This window comes from Anthonomus grandis, chromosome 7, assembly GCF_022605725.1.
Source record: "Anthonomus grandis grandis chromosome 7, icAntGran1.3, whole genome shotgun sequence".
Lineage (NCBI taxonomy): Eukaryota > Metazoa > Arthropoda > Insecta > Coleoptera > Curculionidae > Anthonomus > Anthonomus grandis.
The window spans coordinates 19,575,412-19,595,394 of NC_065552.1; the positions used below are offsets into that span (position 1 = coordinate 19,575,412).

The 19,983-nt window shown below is 36.2% G+C and overlaps 1 protein-coding gene and 2 long non-coding RNA genes across 3 annotated transcripts; 2 read left to right on the plus strand and 1 right to left on the minus strand.

Moving 5' to 3' along the window:
* The first annotated feature begins 2,504 nt into the window (after positions 1-2,504).
* LOC126738312 (uncharacterized) lies at positions 2,505-4,219 on the plus strand. The gene is made up of 2 exons (XR_007661293.1): positions 2,505-3,321; positions 4,123-4,219. It is a non-coding gene; the product is annotated as an uncharacterized LOC126738312 (long non-coding RNA).
* Positions 4,220-11,486: 7,267 nt separating this feature from the next.
* On the plus strand, positions 11,487-12,527 carry LOC126738310 (uncharacterized). The gene is made up of 2 exons (XR_007661291.1): positions 11,487-11,628; positions 12,431-12,527. It is a non-coding gene; the product is annotated as an uncharacterized LOC126738310 (long non-coding RNA).
* Positions 12,528-15,714: 3,187 nt separating this feature from the next.
* On the minus strand, positions 15,715-16,482 carry LOC126738790 (uncharacterized). The gene is made up of 3 exons (XM_050444231.1): positions 16,397-16,482; positions 15,829-16,156; positions 15,715-15,775 (listed from the first exon to the last, which is right to left on the minus strand). The coding sequence occupies exons 1-3, from the start codon at positions 16,425-16,427 to the stop codon at positions 15,715-15,717; spliced, it is 420 nt and encodes a 139-aa protein (XP_050300188.1). The 5' UTR covers positions 16,428-16,482.
* Positions 16,483-19,983: the final 3,501 nt, after the last annotated feature.

A 19,983-nucleotide genomic window follows, 5' to 3' on the forward strand; every position in this document is an offset into this window, starting at 1 on the left:
ATGGCAGATGTTTATTTTAAGCGCTGTCTTGGTAACCCTGCTTGAGTGAGTACTGGTTTTTTTGAGGCGCAACAGGCTTTGCCCTGCAATTGCTGAGCGAGTGACCCCACTCTTGGCATCCGTGGCATTGAGTCACTAAGAGTTTATCTGTGTCTTTAATAAATGAATTTCTCATATTTTTAATGTTTAGTATGGTTGAGATATTATATATATGGGATTCCGATTTACGCAAGAGGAATCTAATGAGTTCTGTTTCCCTTCTGAAGAATCCTACTTTAAACCAGTTTAGTTCTTCAGCGTGAAAACCCATTGCTTCTAACTTTTCGCTGATGTCATTCAGATTAAAGTTTGTGTCTAAACTTTTAATTATGAGATTTAGTTTTTTGTCCTCTTCGAGAAAATAGGTGTGATACTCTAGTGTTAGTTTGGTAGACGCGTTAATTTCCTATAATCCTTTACACTTTCTGGGAAGAGCGCGAGTCCCAACCTGTCTTTTTTTATTTCTGTTCATGTTTTTCTACCTACTGTACTTTACACCGTTTGTATCTACTCTCTACCCTTTTGTATTTCTCAACACTATTTTGGGGATATTGGTTTTAGTTTTTTGTAGGTTTTTGCCCGCGCTGTTTCTAGCCAGTGAGAGCTTAGAAGAGCAGTGGTTAGACGGTTTTTTATTTAAATTTGAGATCTGGGAATTCATCTATTTTTTCTGTCACTTTTTTATTATTTATTTTGCGTTCGCTTATTTTTAAATTGTTAAGGAGTATAAGTTTTCTTTATTTTGCGGTTTAGTTTTTTGAAAAAAAAAATCGGTTTCCATTAACTCATTTACTAGTTCGTATTCGTGTTCTGATTGATATACTTGAGTGGAGTCTTCTATTGTCTCCTGCACCACCATTCTATCCTCCTTGTTGTGGGCCGACTACACGGGGCAGCGTCTGCGGGAGGCGACAGTACCCTTTTTTTTTCTTATTTTCTTTGCAGTTTTTGTTAAATTCGTTGTATCTTTTTAGTTCTCTTTTTAATTGAGTATTTTCAGTGTTTTTTATTTCCTTATTTATTTTAAGTAGATCTTCTGCTGTACTAATTTGTTCATTAAGTCATTAATAGATTTTTGTTAGCTTTCATTTTTTTGATTGAGTTCATTCATTTTATTTTAGCGATATGATAATTTGTCTTTTAAAATGAAGTTTACTGATTTGAGAGTATTTATTATTTTCGACGGCTTCTGCTTTAAGATAGCCGATTTCTGTCGCACTATCTTCACTTGTCAATAGTTTCAGGGAGAATGAATGGTAGTGTATAATAAAAAACCAAAAATCTCAATCTATATTGTAGTAGAAGTTTATTGTCGCAAGACAAGTATAAGGTACAGAATGAATGATTATATTCCTGAGTTATTAGTCATGCATGACATTATAATAGCGAGAGATTGCAGAAATAATTCAGCGTAAAAAGTATCATTATACTGTGTATTTATTTACTTGGTTTTGGGTGCTTTTAAGTGCTTATCATCTATATGCTATACAATGATACAAGTTAGATTTTTATTCTGCGGTGTTTTAATGCAGACCATTTTTCGACGACTTCACGCAGGTTAATTTCATCAACTTCTTTCGAAGAATAAAGCAACATCAACGCGTTTAAGCGGTCTTTGCCGATTGCTGTTCTCAAATCATTAAAAGCTAATTTGAACTGAATGAGCGTACAAAAGAACTGGTATAACTGTTACAAAATAGGTGAAAAAACACCCAAGTCTCGGTCTCTTTAGTAGAAGTTTTTTCTACTTTAGTAGAAGTAGAAGAACTTACTAAAGTAAAAGGACTTTCGAGACCGACACTTTGTGTTTTTTCACTTATCATGTAAAATCATACTGGGGTCCTTGAACCGAATTGTCGAATTTTTTCAGTGTTACAAAAATCAAATGGGTGCAGAGCTCCAGACATGCGAGCAATACTCGAGGGAAGGGCGTATTTGAGCTTTATAAAGAGTCAGTAGCTGTTCTGGTGTATACAGTTTTTTCGTTTTGAAAAGCACTCCGAGTTTTTTGGAAGCCGCCCTGGCGAACCTGGCAACGTGGTCATGCCAGGACACACTGTTGGTGGCCTCGACTCCTAGAAGATGTAAAGATGATTTCATTGGCAATGTTTTCCCTGCCATAACCAGCTCCGGGCCACCAAGGTTAGTCTTCATCGTAAATACTGCAGCTTGCGTTTTTTTAGCGTTAAAATTCACCAGATTCTTACCGCCCCATTCCAAGATTGCTCTAATAATATCGTTGTTGATTGAAGCTACTTATTGCTGCCTAAGATTCTGAGAACTTGCGGCTGTCGTTGGTTTGGCGGACTTAAATGTGGAAATAAGTGTGCTATCGTCCGCAAAGCTGTAGATTGGATTGACAGTGGTTCTTAGCAAATCGTTGATATATATCAAGAAAAGGGTGGGGGATATATTGCACTGTTTCTCGCACAATGCCTAAATGTGGGTTCCAGGGTTATGATTATTAGCCTTTATTAGGGCACGCAAAGAAAACGCAGCTTTATATCGTTAAACCCAGCTTTAGTATTGAAAGATAAATCAATGTCATAATTGACAACTAATTTAATCTATAACCTCAATTCAAAAAAAATAAATACTAAGACAGTAATGCTCTAATACTTAAATTATAATTATGAAATTTAAAATTATGAGAAAGAAAATAAAGTAAAATTTAGCACTTAATACTTATTCAATTGTACATCTGATAATACCTCGCATATACGTATATACTCAGTTCCCAATTTCAAATCAAATCAGTGATGGTGATTATATAAACAATTTTGCTAAATTGAATTTAAAATCTGTGATCATTTCTACATATTAATTAAAAAAAAAATAATCTATAAATTGCGACGAACCGATAAATCAATACCTGGAGAAACCAAGCCAAAAAGAAAAAGGGACTACCTGAAATTCTGAGTATCTCCGACTGGTAGCAGGGCCCACCTGATCTGAATGGGGCTCCTTTGTTGGCAACTATACGTTTGGGTCAAAAGAGGCAGCAGCAGATCGACCAGTTAGGATGCTTCCAGAATGTCTAGCAGGTAGTGGAGGGCAATCGGTATTAGGTGTAGCCGATTGGAAGGAATGCAGGTTCCGGAGGTGATGATCCAAGTGACTTGATGTGGTAACACGTGGAGTAGCAAGTGAGGTGGAAGCAGTAACAATAAAAATGCAGCAAAAGCAGAAGCAGAGGATAAGCAGAAGGTACAGGAAGGCCTAAAAATGGGGACCACACATGAGGTTCGACATGGCTGTCAATTTTATGGCATTTTTGTGTGGGTAAGTAAGTTAAATTTTATAAAACTGCTCTCTGAAAAGTTGGATGCATTGATGTTCTTTTGAGTTAAACCGAAAAGCATGCAAATAAGAAATTAATTAGATGAAAAAAATAGGAAAATGACTTAGGCATGTAACATGTGCTAACTTACCGAAGATGGAATGTGGCCTTTTCTGGGGTTTATTTAACACAACAAAAACAAGGAGCCCTATAAACTCTTAGGCCTACTTAGAAAATCAGCAATTAAGCTATCCTAGCACATACTAGTAACTAAAAAAAAATTAGGCTAAGATAGGGTCTACCTTTTCACATCCGCATTAAGCGAAACTATCTGTCATACTCTAGAACCAGATAAAGAATGAATCTATTAAAAATAGGATTGTCAGTTCCCTCCAAATTTTAAGGAATGCATTTATCTGTCAAGTACCTAGGTGTTGACATGCTGGGTTTAACTACTGGGTACTATCTGGTACCAACATTGGTTTAAGTAATTTGCAACTATGGAGCAATCTATAACTTGAGGCCATGGTTTAGCAACAATAATTTACAAAAAAAACTGACAGACCAGATTGACATTAACATTCTTATCACTATTGATCCTTATGATTTGAACAAAATAAACAATTAGTTAATAAGTGCTCAGTATTCATTAAAATCTAAAATAGGCCAAATTGACCTGCAAGGTAAAATCAATGCAAAATCAATGGCAGTTCTTAATTCTATTCAATCAACAAAACAATGAAACAATATCCCATATTATTATTTACTTTCCTCATCCAATAATGGTTTTCCTTGCGTTTCAGATCGGGTATGTTAGGAGGGACCATCTTAACGGTATATCATATCTGTGTAGTATGTATATTTATGTATGATTTTTAAATAAATTATTTTATGAAACTATGGTTGCGATTTACTTTATCTTGGTAAAAAAAATTAATAAATCAATTAATATATCTGTTGGAGATTAAACCTGTAACACACCCCTCCTTCCTGAAAAGGAAGTTTACCTGAAACTTGCAATGGAAATTCAATCCCTAATTAAGAAAAATTAATCTAACTAAATAACTAATAAAAGAAATCCTAACTTGAAAATACTTAATATAATACAACATTATAAAAACCCTCAAAATAACTACAAAGAAACGAATCTATTATAATAATTAATTTACGCTGACTTATAACTTAGATACTAACATTAGATTTGATCTTGAACGTTATTATCAGGTGGATGTGCCTTTAAATCTTTAGCATGCCAAACTCCACGACAGCGGCCTGTCAAGTCCGAAACTTCGTAGGACCATGGAGAGAGAATTTTGCTGATCTTGTAGGGTCCAAGATATTTAGGCGCGAACTTTGAAGTAAAGTTTTTGGCAGCATTAGAGATAACATAATTTCTCTGCCATACCTCCTGACCAAGTTGAAAACGCTCATCGCGATGCCGTAAGTTATAACGCCTACTACGTTGCTCGCAAGCCTTCTTCAGTCTTTTCTGAACATCGACAAATACCTTTTCCAATGTTTTCGATCGCAAAGTTGGATCGGAATCATTAGGGTTAGATGGAGAAATTAAAGTCGGGGTGGGACGCAGAAATCGAAGTTCTCTACCAAAAATTACAAAGTTTGGGGTTAGACCCGTAACTTCGTGTCTTGCTGATCGGATTGCACAACCTGCCTTAGCCAAAATTAGATCCCACGTCCTATGATCCTCATCAACATAGCTTGAGATTATGGTTTTTAGAACACGGTGGACACGCTCTACAGGGTTAGCCTGCGGGTGGTAATTAGCAGTATAACGTATTTGGATACCATACTCTTGCATTTTATTTTGGAAAGCCCCACTACGAAACTGAGGTCCATTGTCGGCAATGATTCTATCAGGGATTCCGTAAACCAAAAGTACATGGTCCTCGAGCCATTTTAATATACTGCCGGCGGTAGCCACTCGTAAAGGAAAGAAGAGAGGATACTTACTGAACAAATCATATACTGACAATACGAAGGAATATCCAGAACGAGAACGAGGCAAGGGACCCACAAGGTCTACACTGAGGATTTGCCAAGGTCTAGTCAGGGTTGGTTGTGGACTAAGAAGGTGGCCAGAAGAGACTTTTTGAAGAGGTTTAGTCCTTAAGCAAGTGTGACATCGAGCAATATACCTAGCTACGTCACACTTCATATTTGGCCAGTAATATTTCTGTGAAATACGGGAAAGAGTCTTAAACACTCCAAGATGACCACAGGTGGGAGGATCGTGATGTGCCTTTATGACATCAGATCGTTGATTTCGTGGTACAATCTGCAACCAAGCATCGTCAGGATTATCTAAAGCGGGGTATTTTGACTTAGTGCGCTTATAGAGCTTATTATTAGAAATCCACCATAGTGGGTACTTAGATGGTTGCTCTTTAACGCGTTTTAGCATGCGGGAATACCACTTGTCGATCAGGAAAGAAGAATCGTTCGTTGACATGTCATTCAGAGGTGCTACCTCATCTACCACTGGTACCGAACGAGATAATGCATCGGGGACGATGTTGTCTTTACCCTTACGATGAACTATGTCAAAATCGTACTGTTGTAGCCTTACAGCCCATCGAGCAATGCGACCAAAAGGATCTTTGATTGAATTAAGCCACTTCAGACTATAGTGGTCAGTTACCACTGTAAAATGGCTACCTTCCACATATGGTCTGAGTTTTTCGATGGCGAAAATGACAGCCAAACATTCCTTTTCTGTTGTGCTATACCGACGCTCGTTTTTGGTAAGAGACCTACTTAGGAAACAAATAGCGTGCTCTTCGTCACCTTGAACCTGATAAAGGACAGCTCCAAGTCCAAAATCGGAAGCGTCACATTGGATAATAAAAGGAAGATCAAAATCTGGACATGATAAAACCGGTGCGCTGACCAGTTTCTCTTTAATAGTATTAAAAGCATTTTCACATTCAGGACTCCACACAAACTTTACGTTCTTCATGGTCAATGCGGTCAAGGGAGATACTATCGTGGAAAAATTAGGGACAAACCTCCGATACCAAGATGCGAGTCCAACAATTCTTCTAATATCAGTAACAGTCTTGGGGGTTGGTATACGCAGAATAGCCTCAATCTTATCGGGGTCCACTAGTAGACCGGAAGAATTAACAATGTACCCCAAATATTTTAACTCGGGTTTACAAAAGGTACACTTCTCTCTGTTAAGAGTTAGACCTGCCTTAACGATCCTCTGTATGACCTCACGTAAAACACGAATATGTTCCTCGAACGACGGGGTGGAAATGATTACGTCGTCAAGATAGACGAAGACGTATGGCTCCAAGTCAACACCAATAACAGAATCGATCAGTCTTTGCCACACTGCAGGGGCATTAGTCAACCCAAAGGGCATACGGGTAAATTGGAAAAGTCCTCTAGTAGGGACTGTAAATGCAGTAAGAGGGCGAGATTCTGGTGCAATAGGTATTTGCCAATACGCGGACTTAATATCCAACGTACTAAGGAACTTGGCATCTCTTAATTTATCTAAAGTGGCAGAAACAAAAGGTATGGGATAACTGTCTTTGATGGTTACACGATTTAAAGCGCGATAATCGACACAAAAACGCCATTCGCCAGTTTTTTTCTTAACCATTACTATTGGAGATGACCAGGGTGAAATAGATGGTTCCACAATACCATTGGCAATCATTTGTTCCAATTCAGTATTGACATCCTTTTGAAGGGCACGGGAAAGAGGATAATAGCGCTGTTTGATAGGTGCTGAATTTGTCCTGATTTCTAGCTTGACCAAATTAGTACAACCCAATGTTGAACTCATGTTGGAAAAGACATCCTCGATAAGTCGATCGAGAGTTCCTTTTTGTGTTGGAGTCAGAGTATCAACGGATTGAATTGCGGCAGTTTCGTGACAGTAGTATGGAGCAACATCTTTGAAATGCCATTCCCCAGTGTTAAGGTCAGGTATGATCCCCATACGAGTCCAAAAATCAATACCTAAGATCAAGGAATGGGGTAGGGAGGGAACAACCAAAACATCCATAAGGACTACGCGAGTGCGAAGCCTCATAGGTAAGGTCACAATTCCTTTTATTGAACATTGTTGTCCATTGGCTACAGTGCACTCAGTGGCCCCAGATTGTTTAAGAGTGCAATAAGTAGACAAAACAGACCATCCGGCAGAACCAATAATAGTTCGAGATGCTCCACTATCAAGTAAACCTAATAGTGATTTTCCAAAAATGTCTATGCGCAGATAAGGACGCTCATCACCTTTGGCATGTGCCAAGACGAAATCAAGGACGGCAGAAGTACGAACATGTTTGGATAGACCAATAGCCGATTGCGATTCAAAAGATAGGCAAGAGGGACGGCCTATGCTCTTGCCGATGCCTCGTTTTTTGAGCATGTTGGACAAGTCTTTGCACTAACGTCTCTCTTTCCGCATCGGAAACAAAAGAACGTTTTGGGCTTAGAACATTTACGAAAACGATGTCCGCTGTCACCGCAATTCCAGCAGGTTACAACAGAAGAAACTGCATCTATAGAAGTTGAATAAGCCGAATGATTATTAGGAATAATCAGCTTAACATCACTAGGCTCTGAATAAGACTCAATTGACGCTACGTGATGACTGGGTTTTCTGTAGGCAAGTTCAGGTTCTAATAGCTGTCTAATGTTTGTGGGGGGTGGGACAAATCTCTGCACTCTGGCTTCGGTCTCTTCAATTGCTCGACTTAACCTAGTCAACTCGTGAAGATCATGGATTTCATGGGTAGCAAGCCTACTTTGAATATAAGGAAGTAAATTTCGACGAATAAGGTTAAGTTTGACTGATTCGGAGGGACTTTCTGAAAGTTTTCGAAATAGACTCTCCATTGCGACAATAAACGTAAGGACGCGTTCTTGTGATCCTTGGGTGCGCCTACGTATTTCATCCCACAAACCATATTCATAGTCATAAGGCCGAAAGGAATCTTTCAATTTAGTTACTAAATCATCCCAACTGGCAAATTTATTGGTACGATACCAAAGAAGGGCATCGCCAGTAAACAACTCTGGTGCAGACCGGAGTAACTGCTCCTTAAGTACACCTCGAGATAAACGAATTTCCTCAACTCTCTCTAGAAAGTCGTTAACACTAGTCTGTCCATTAAACTTAATATTCCATCGAAACACATCATGTGTATGGTATGAGGGATGCGATAGTTGTCTCGGCTCACGCCCGTAAGTTCGATTCGATGTGTCCGTCGGAGAAAAATTTACTTCTTCCAAATGACGAACTAAGTCGTTGATTGGTATGGACTGGGACAAGTTGTCTCCATGAGCTGTGGAGTTTGCTGGAGGAGATGCATGAACCACGGGGGGTCCAAAACGAACCTGTGATTGACGACTCATTGATTGAGACTCATTTGCTGAACTCACTGGATAATAGTTAATTTGACTTACAGGAGGTTGTGATATAGGATTCGAAGATATTGAGGACTTTGCATTAAGTTCATTTCCGGAAGACTGAAAGACTCTGGATCCGTCGCGCTGCATGAAACGACCATAGGAAGGTCTTGACTCAGATGTACTTGACGTTCTCTGCTGAGGATTAAAATAAGGACAACTGCTTTGAGCAAGCTCCAATAAATCCTGGAGTGGAGGTCTAGACTGTTGTGTCAAAGACGGATTGGAAGTAGTCCCATAGGGTACTGCATCGCTATGAGAATCAATCTGAGGCAACTCCCTATTAATAGCTGAATGTGCAAAGGACGTAGAAGTACAAGACTGGAAATTATTCAAATGGATTGACTGCTCTGCAACCTCGCATTGTGAAGTCGATGCGGCAGCAACATTGGAATTAACACGTTCCGCTTCAAGTTCTTCAACAGGTGTAGATTCCTCATCACTCAAAACAATTAAGTCATTTGAAACTACTAAGTTGTCTCCTGTATTTAAGGATTCATGGGATTCGTGAGATGGAGTGGCTCCTGTTAGGGTAATGGCTGGTGGTTTGTTGGCATAAGAGCAAGAAGGCATAACACCTTGAGAAGCAAGATTAAGATCACCAAAAAGTTTAGTGCATGAACTTACAATCTCATTTTTTAAAACCGACTCTACTTCTGACACAGCATGGACTCGATTGATACGCTGGTACAAATGCAACAAGAGGGTATTAATCCGTTTGGATTCTCCATCACAATAATCCTTTCCGAGAGTCTTAATATCCCGTTCAATAGATATTAATTTACTGCGACAAAGGCAAAGCTCACTATCTGTGTCGAAGGCAGTGGAACTAGGAGGATCAATGTGTTTCTCCCGTTCCAACCGCAAGGACTCACGAAGACTGGTCCGTTTTTGAGCGAAAGAACCGGTTAATGGGAGACCTCGAATGTGTAACTCATATTTTAGTTCCTCACCACCTAGATAATTAACATCCATTTCAAATGTCAAAATAGAGGGACAAAAAAATATATATATATTTATAGATATATTATATATAATTTAATAACGTTAATTAAATAAATAAGCTAAAAAAAAAATTAAAAGGAAAATATGATTAAGTATCCAAAGGACACCCCCACCCTTTCCTAAGAAAAAAAAATTAAAAAAAAAAGGAATCAAAGTCCAACAGCAAATACACTACGTATAAGAGCAGTTAAGGCTATAGTTATATTTATCATTTAGACCTACTAATAAGAAGTAAGAATAGTCAGGTACTTCAAAAAAAATAAATAAATAAATTTAAAAAAAAACAAAAGAAGTCTTAAAAATCAATCAAAGGTAATACCAGTAAATAAGCTTATTATACACAATTACTACAGTACTGCGCATGAACAGATTAAAAAAAAATCAAAGAAAAAAAAATATTAAAAAAAAAAAACAAAATATTTAAAAACTTTTCGATTATGTTAATCACTCATAATTACTTCAACAAATAGATGTTCGCATTAAAAAAATTACATAATCAAAGTTCCAACAATTTATCTAAAGCAAATCAAACTATAATAAAAGAAAATGAAAAAGAAAATATATATCTCTATGATACTTTATAAAGTACTACTTCTTCTCGACAATACCTCTATTCAAGAAGTTAAAAAAAAATGTTTTTCCTTTTCTTCCCTTTTCTTTCTTTTTCCTTTCCCTTTCTTTTTTCACCTTCACACCACCCTGTAATCCTATAACACTTGAATCATTTATCCTTCCCTACAACACCTGAAGATATTTCCTTGGTTTTTGATAATTGGTCACCAACCTAAATAAAATTTGATAATTCTCTTTTTTTTTTTAAATGAGAAGAAACACTGAACTGATGAAAACGTCAAAAAAATAAGAATGGTAAAGTCAACCTTCTAAAACAACTAATCAAAATTAACTGCTAATGTTTAATATATTCAAAAGCCATTAGAAAAAAAAAAATTGGTAAAGCATGAACTGACACGTTAGGCGCCAAATTTATTGCACTGTTTCTCGCACAATGCCTAAATGTGGGTTCCAGGGTTATGATTATTAGCCTTTATTAGGGCACGCAAAGAAAACGCAGCTTTATATCGTTAAACCCAGCTTTAGTATTGAAAGATAAATCAATGTCATAATTGACAACTAATTTAATCTATAACCTCAATTCAAAAAAAATAAATACTAAGACAGTAATGCTCTAATACTTAAATTATAATTATGAAATTTAAAATTATGAGAAAGAAAATAAAGTAAAATTTAGCACTTAATACTTATTCAATTGTACATCTGATAATACCTCGCATATACGTATATACTCAGTTCCCAATTTCAAATCAAATCAGTGATGGTGATTATATAAACAATTTTGCTAAATTGAATTTAAAATCTGTGATCATTTCTACATATTAATTAAAAAAAAAATAATCTATAAATTGCGACGAACCGATAAATCAATACCTGGAGAAACCAAGCCAAAAAGAAAAAGGGACTACCTGAAATTCTGAGTATCTCCGACTGGTAGCAGGGCCCACCTGATCTGAATGGGGCTCCTTTGTTGGCAACTATACGTTTGGGTCAAAAGAGGCAGCAGCAGATCGACCAGTTAGGATGCTTCCAGAATGTCTAGCAGGTAGTGGAGGGCAATCGGTATTAGGTGTAGCCGATTGGAAGGAATGCAGGTTCCGGAGGTGATGATCCAAGCGACTTGATGTGGTAACACGTGGAGTAGCAAGTGAGGTGGAAGCAGTAACAATAAAAATGCAGCAAAAGCAGAAGCAGAGGATAAGCAGAAGGTACAGGAAGGCCTAAAAATGGGGACCACACATGAGGTTCGACATGGCTGTCAATTTTATGGCATTTTTGTGTGGGTAAGTAAGTTAAATTTTATAAAACTGCTCTCTGAAAAGTTGGATGCATTGATGTTCTTTTGAGTTAAACCGAAAAGCATGCAAATAAGAAATTAATTAGATGAAAAAAATAGGAAAATGACTTAGGCATGTAACATGTGCTAACTTACCGAAGATGGAATGTGGCCTTTTCTGGGGTTTATTTAACACAACAAAAACAAGGAGCCCTATAAACTCTTAGGCCTACTTAGAAAATCAGCAATTAAGCTATCCTAGCACATACTAGTAACTAAAAAAAAAATTAGGCTAAGATAGGGTCTACCTTTTCACATCCGCATTAAGCGAAACTATCTGTCATACTCTAGAACCAGATAAAGAATGAATCTATTAAAAATAGGATTGTCAGTTCCCTCCAAATTTTAAGGAATGCATTTATCTGTCAAGTACCTAGGTGTTGACATGCTGGGTTTAACTACTGGGTACTATCTGGTACCAACATTGGTTTAAGTAATTTGCAACTATGGAGCAATCTATAACTTGAGGCCATGGTTTAGCAACAATAATTTACAAAAAAAACTGACAGACCAGATTGACATTAACATTCTTATCACTATTGATCCTTATGATTTGAACAAAATAAACAATTAGTTAATAAGTGCTCAGTATTCATTAAAATCTAAAATAGGCCAAATTGACCTGCAAGGTAAAATCAATGCAAAATCAATGGCAGTTCTTAATTCTATTCAATCAACAAAACAATGAAACAATATCCCATATTATTATTTACTTTCCTCATCCAATAATGGTTTTCCTTGCGTTTCAGATCGGGTATGTTAGGAGGGACCATCTTAACGGTATATCATATCTGTGTAGTATGTATATTTATGTATGATTTTTAAATAAATTATTTTATGAAACTATGGTTGCGATTTACTTTATCTTGGTAAAAAAAATTAATAAATCAATTAATATATCTGTTGGAGATTAAACCTGTAACAGATAGAATGCATCCTTGAGGGACTCCAGCGTTAATGTTAAATTTGTCGGAGAGGTATCCATCGACGGCTACTTGGATTGTTCGTTGTTCAAGAAAACTTTTGATCCAATTCAATAATGAGTTTTGTATGCCGATTGAGGAGAGCTTGGTTAGTAGTCCCTCATGCCACACTCTGTCAAATTCCTTGGAAATGTCAAGAGCGACTGAGCGGGACTCGCCGTGCTTCTCCATGGCCTTCGTCCACAAGTGTGTGACGTAAGCCAGATGATTCCAGATATCTTAACAGTGTTTGGTTGACTGCTTTCTCCATAATCTTCGATATTACTGGAGCTAGTGCAATCGGGCGGTAATTGGAGGGCATCGTCTTCTTACCCTTTTTGGGTACAGCTTGCACTCGAGCAATTTTCCAGCTTGTTGGAAATTGGCCCTGTTTATACGATGCCGTGCAGTCTACATAAGGGAGGAGTCAATTCTGCACAACGTTTTAGTATTAGAGCTGGAATTCCATCGGGTCCAGAAGCTTTGTTGGTGTCTACGCTTTTAAGAATTTTTTTTATAATTCGTTGGGGAAGCCAAATTTCTCCCATCGATGAATTCACCCTTGGCAAATATGGCGGTGTTTTGCCTTGCGAGTGCAGAGTAGAATTGGATGCGAAGAGTTTACCCAGTAAGTTGGTTTTTTCCCTTGCTGTTATCGCGATAGAACCATCATCTGCTGTTAGAGGTGGCAAGGCCGACTTAGCAAATCCTTGACTCGAAACGTGAGTTCCATGGAACCACTTCACGCCGCCTATCTCCTGCGTGGTGGTATTGAACCGGGTAATGCAAGTGGACAACATCTACCACCAAAGGGGTTGCTCTTTTAGTTGCCTTTTACGACAGGCAGAGCGTACCGGAGGGCTATTCTACCCCGGCCCTCCCCGGGGGGATATGGTGCTATGACTGTATGGGTTATTTGAAGTTCTGAAAAAATCAATGGTTTTTCTTGTTTTATTCTTACATCGTTGATAAATTTTCTTGATCCAATAGATATTTGACATATACTTGTGGAATTGATATAAGGGTTGTTAAGTTTGTTGAAATATATTTTCCTGAATCACTTTGTAACAATTTGGACTGCTTGTTCTGGAATGACCAGGATTTCTGATTAAGTAACTTGTTCAACCAATTGGTCTTAAAGGTGCAATTTGCTTATTGGGAGGATGTTGCACGTAGATATTTTAATAACTGAGTGGTACAACTTAACAATAATATGTTTCTTCAACTTCGGGGCAAATATCCTTTTCATATTGGAGACTGCTTTTGGTTTGTGCCACATAAGGGTATTTAGGAATAATAAGGGTGTGGTTTTAAGGAATAGGATATATATGATAAAAGGAATATTTTTCAGGTTTCAATAGAGGTATTTGAATTGAAAATATTATCCTAATATCTGAACATGAAACTTAAGTTGCTATAAATTGATAGTTAAATAGTAAAGTATTATCATCACAAATTGTTTTAAAATAATTAAGTGTTTCATTTCGCTCAGATACTGAAATAATCGAATTATGTAGCGAGTTTAATTTGGAAAATAATATAGCCTCTTCTAAATTATCAAGAAAAGTAATTAAGTTTTGACAATCTAAATATATTTGTGAAGGCAACTCTTCAAACGTTAGGTATTCAAATGTAATCATTTATTGAATCGTTCCCCAACTGGGGAATAAATGCCCAAACATATTCAATTCCTTTTTGAAGTCGCTGTTGATTATACTCATTTATGGGATTACTTTTATTAAAATTATGAATAAGATGTTTGGATAGTGAAATTTGAGTATTTAAATGTTAATGATATTTTTCTGATTTTTTTTCTATCTTATACAGGGCCTGAGAAATAATAACATCTCCAATTATTCACAATTCATATTTCACAATTCGTTTTCACCCTGTATTCAAAAGTGATACAGGTTCGCGAAAACCCCAAAGCAATATCTCAATCTTTCTATCTCTCTCCCCAGATCCTTCCGGCTCTGTGAAATTAATGTTACCTCATCCCTTGTAATCCTATCCTCTAGCTATATCCTCCTGAGACCCCCGGCCAGCTGACTTTTAATAAACAAGGATAAACATAATAGTTTATATACTTGGGATACACTTACTATAAAAATACATGTTTTTTTTTTAAATGTCAACCATTTCTTATTTTTTTTGATGTCCACTTAAATGGACGTTGGGTCATAAAGAAACAAAAAAAAAATGCATAATTATTTATGTGTTTTAACAAAAATAATATTTCTTAAACTACCAAAACTTTCGATGTAATTTTATTGCCCAGTCACATGATATTCATAAAAACAATTATGATCAGCAGTGACATACTTAAAAACATCACAGCTGGTACAATAAAATTTGGTTTCCTTCGTACACTTCGATGATTTACACCGAACCGAATTTTTTAAAAATGTTTGAATTTGCTTGGCAGAATCACCTAGTTTTTTCCTATCAGTTCTGTAGAGGATCCAGGCATTTGCAAGAGCTAAATCTATGAAATGTAAAATTACTTTTACAGTCCACCTTTTAGTTCTAGTATTGATGCGATAGTAACTAATCATTCGATCAATCAAATCAATACCACCCATACAATCATTGTATGATTTAACAATGTTTGGTCTAGAAATATCTAGGTATTTAGCCTCCTTTTTCTACCAACGTTTACATACATTTATTGGATCTTTTTCCATTTTAGATGATGCTAAAATTATTGGTTTTTGATCATACCATTGAACCAAATTAATCTTTGAATCATCCCTTACTGATTGTTCACTAAAACCTCGTTCGAATTTTTTAATTTCTTTTTCTGCTGTTAGATGAGCTGAAGAAGGAATTCTAGACTTCATAATAGTACCCGTACCATAAAAGTTTTTATCAAGTAAACTCTCTAACAACGATATTGTTGTAAAATAGCGATCCATAAGATGTGAGAGCCACTTTTAAGGCTTTGGGATAATCGCATCACTGCTGAAGCTCCAACACCCAATTTTTTTGAATTTTCGTCCAAAAAAGTTTGTTTACCTTGATAGATTTTAAGTCAAGCACAAGTCCTTCTGGTGTAGCACATACAAAATTTTTTAGTCCTTCTGGATTAAATAATCTTCAAAACCGTCTTTGACTACTTCTACTCCCTTGAAACTGCAATAGAAAAAAAATTAGGAAAAGATAAATTTTACTACCTAAAAAAATACCTGTCAGATTTTCTCCAAGTCATTCTTTTAGCTTTTGCTGACATTTTTTCCTTTAAAATGCTAAGTGGAATATCAAATTCTGGGTCTGAGTCACCATCATAATCATCTTGATTTTCATCTATTTGATCTTCTATAATATCCATAGTTTCTAAGGTTTCTTCCCAATCTTCTTCTTCAATTATTGTTTCACCAATTGTTTCTGCATTTATTATCCCATCTTCATCGTCATCTGAGTCTCCTTCAAACTCAGAATCGTCAGCATTCAATAATTGAAGTAGCCTATCGTCATCTTTACCGGGTCGCAAATAAGTATCATTTCCAAAAATAGCTAAAAATAATGTCATAAATTTAAAATGTTTCTTAAAATTATTTATTTGGCTAGTTTGAAGTTAACAATTTAAAGCAAGTCCTAGTGTCCACTTTAATGGATTGAGGTTAAATGTAAAATTAGGGGACGAATTCCCGACGATCATTTAAATGGACATGGCCGTTTTTTCCATTTATTTAAATAAATTTCCACGACAAAAAAATATTTGGAAAAAATTGAAAAATTAAGTGAAAAACTTACCGTCAATTGTTGCACGTCTGAACGCCGACATTTTAACAGCTGACTAGCGCTATGTTGGCCAGCTGATTGCACTTTTTACGTTTAGATGGCGCACTGGTAAATTAGATTTTTTTTCGGAATTACTACGTAATATTGGAATATATATATACAGTGCTTTCATTTCAAAACGATCAAAAAAAAAAACGTCAAATTATATATACAGGGGGACGTTTAATTATGCATTTACTGAAGTTCTGTCAATCACCTCCTCATCTCCAAGCTGACAACTTTAATATGTCAAATGGGAATCCCCATCGTGTGATACATCATAGTAAGCAGCGTAAAATTCTCTATTCAACGGTACCAAAAAAATGAAATCGGTAAATGTGTAAGCAAATAGTTAGCGAAAATGTCTAGAAATAATGAATATTTTATTTACGCCAAACTTTGGTATGTAATGTGGTAAACCAAACTATGTAAACAACAATCAACATCGTACCCATCATATGAATTCTAATAATTTTGATATACCAGACTCCAACGAATATGAAAATAATCAAGAATCCCACTTAGAAGAGGATCAGAATTATTATTCTTATAATAACCAAAACGAGGAAATTAGTCAAGACACCGTAATACCTGAAAACGACTACCAACATTTTCTGGCACTTCCAGATCAAAACCACCCTCTGGAAGACAACAACCTATTATACATCCAGAATACTATTCAAACATTGAGCCTAGACGACTTAAACCCTTGAACTCCCGAACAAAACTTTCTCTAAATCCACTTTTTACCGTCAATGCGAAAAATGTATATTACATTAAAGATACTTCCAATAACTTTAAACTTTTAATAGACACGGGAGCAGGAATATCAATTTTCAAAGAAAATATTGCAACACAATTCCCCCATAGATTTAAAGAAAATATTACTATACAAGGCATAATCAACCAAAAATTGGTAATTACCGAATCTACTCTAGTTCCTTTTAATGCAAAAGACCCGCATAAAGTTTTTATTTTTAACCTGGACATAGAATTCGATTGAATTTTAGGCCCTGATTTTCTAAAACATTATCAATGCACAATTGATTTAAATACAAAACAACTTTTTACAAATTTTAAAACAATACCCTTGCATAGAGCAACTTCCAATACCTTTCCATCCGAAACTCAACCCTCTTCAAATACCATTTCAATTGACGCACGCACCGAAAAAAATTTTAAATTAAAATGTCATCTTTCCAATACCGATGCTGTCTTGTGAGGAAAAGAAAAAGTTAGGCTTCGTCATGCCCTAATACACGTCGATGAAAAAGGTAATTTTTAACAACAATTATTAATGCAATTGCAATTCCTAAGACAATAGATTTCTCCGATTTAACCATAGAAACTTTAGATTCATCGAATCCAATCATGAGCCTCAATGCACAAGACAATGTCATACCCGAACCAATAGACAGAAGGCATATTATAAAATATCAATTAAGAACTGAACATCTTAACCCGGAGGAAGAAGAAGCTATAATAGAAATCTGCTTGGAATTTGAAGATATTTTCTATCTCGAAGGAGACGCCTTAACATTTACCAACGAAGTTAAACATGCAATCGAAACCACCGATAACACCAGACCGATCTTTACCAAATCTTATAGGTACCCACAAATCCACAAAGAAGTGGAAACACAGGTAGGAAAAATGTTAGACCAAGGCATCATACGACATTCTACATCACCCTGGTTTGGGTTGTACCTAAGAAATTGGATGCGTCAGGAAAACAAAAATGGCATGTCGTCATCGATTACAGAAAATTAAACGAATTTACCGTAGATGACAAATACCCTCTACCGAACATATCTGGCCTATTGGATCAATTGGGAAAATGCCAATATTTCTCCACTCTCGACCTTGCTTCTGGTTTCCATCAGATCGAGATAGATCCAAAAGATATTCCCAAAACGGCTTTCTCAGTAGACAATGGCCATTACGAATTCATTCGTATGTATTCGGCTTAAAAAATGCCCTGTCTACATTCCAACGTGTCACGGACAACATCCTTTTGGGCATCCAAAATAAACGTTGTCTAGTCTACATGGACGACATTATTATCTATTCTCCCATCATTCACGAACATCTTGAACGTCTTAGCGAAGTATTTAAACGTCTTCGACGAGCAAACCTAAAAATTCAACCGGATAAATGCGAATTCCTCCGCAAAGAAGTCGCATACTTAGGACACAAGTCGACTGTATCCAAAACTTCCCGGAACCTAAAACACCAAAAAATATAAAATCTTTCTTAGGTCTCGCCGGTGATTATCGTCGCTTCAAACTTACATCATGAAATAATAGAAGATATACTTGAAGAACACTTTGAATTCAGATCTTCTAGTGTTAACATCGTCTATAGCAAATGAGTTAAGAATAGGAAATACTTCATAGTTCTACTACCTTATAACCTGGAAACAGTAGTTCCACATCTATTTTATACATTATACAGGGATAGACACGAATTTGATGACTCTGAAACTTACTGTATAGAAAAGAATTTAGAACTACCCATTTTAGAATTATTTAGCTTTATATTTGCCGACAAAGAAATTAAAATAAGAATTTGCAAAGATTTAGTTCGAACCCCAGACAAAGATGAAATACCAGAAATTCTAGATCATTATCACCGCGGAAAAGCGAATCTGCACCCAGGAATCAACGAAACCATAAGACGAATCAAAGAAAAATACACTTGGTCCCATCTTTCTAAAGATGTCGAGCAATTTCTGAAAAGTTGTGAAACATGCCAAAAGACCAAAATTTTCCGGAACAAATTAAGTGGACCATTAGTTATAACCGAAACCCCGAAGACCCCTTTTGAAAGAATTAACATCGACGTTTTCGAGTACCCAACAAGAAACGACGCATTAATAATTCGAGATGAACTAACCAAGTTTACACAAGCCTGCCCTTTTGAAAATAAAACGGCTAAAACCATAGTTAATACGCTGTTAGTATTCTTTCAACAGTATGGTACACCTTTGAGAAAACATTGCGATCACGGACCTGAATTTAACAACACGTTGTTAAAAGATCTTTGTCGCTTATCTGATATCAAATTAACATTCTCTAGTGTTAGTCATCCCCAATCAAAAGGATCTATTGAACGATTTCATGCAACCCTTTCCGAAATGATTCGTGCTAACTACGCCGATAACCCCGATGAACATCCTTTTCAAGCAATAAAACGCATGGATTTACTCCATATGAACTAATTTTCGGACATACTTCAAGTCGGTCCCCTGAAAATTTATACAATCAAAAAGAACTAATATCTAAATACGTTAGAGGTCTTAATAATCGAATGGACTTTTACTATGAACAAGCACGCCAAAGAACTGAAACAAAAAAGGAAAAAAAAATAAAAATTTCAAATAAACAAATGGACCCTTTTAGTCTATAAATATTTACTTCCAATAAAGGATGCAATATCAAAGAACGAAATTATTTTAAACCATCTATTAGATAATTTTTACAATGTACAGGTTGTCCCATTTTGGGTACTTTTGCGGTTAGCGTAATGCGGCGTTCGCGACAGTTTGCTACTTTTCCGTG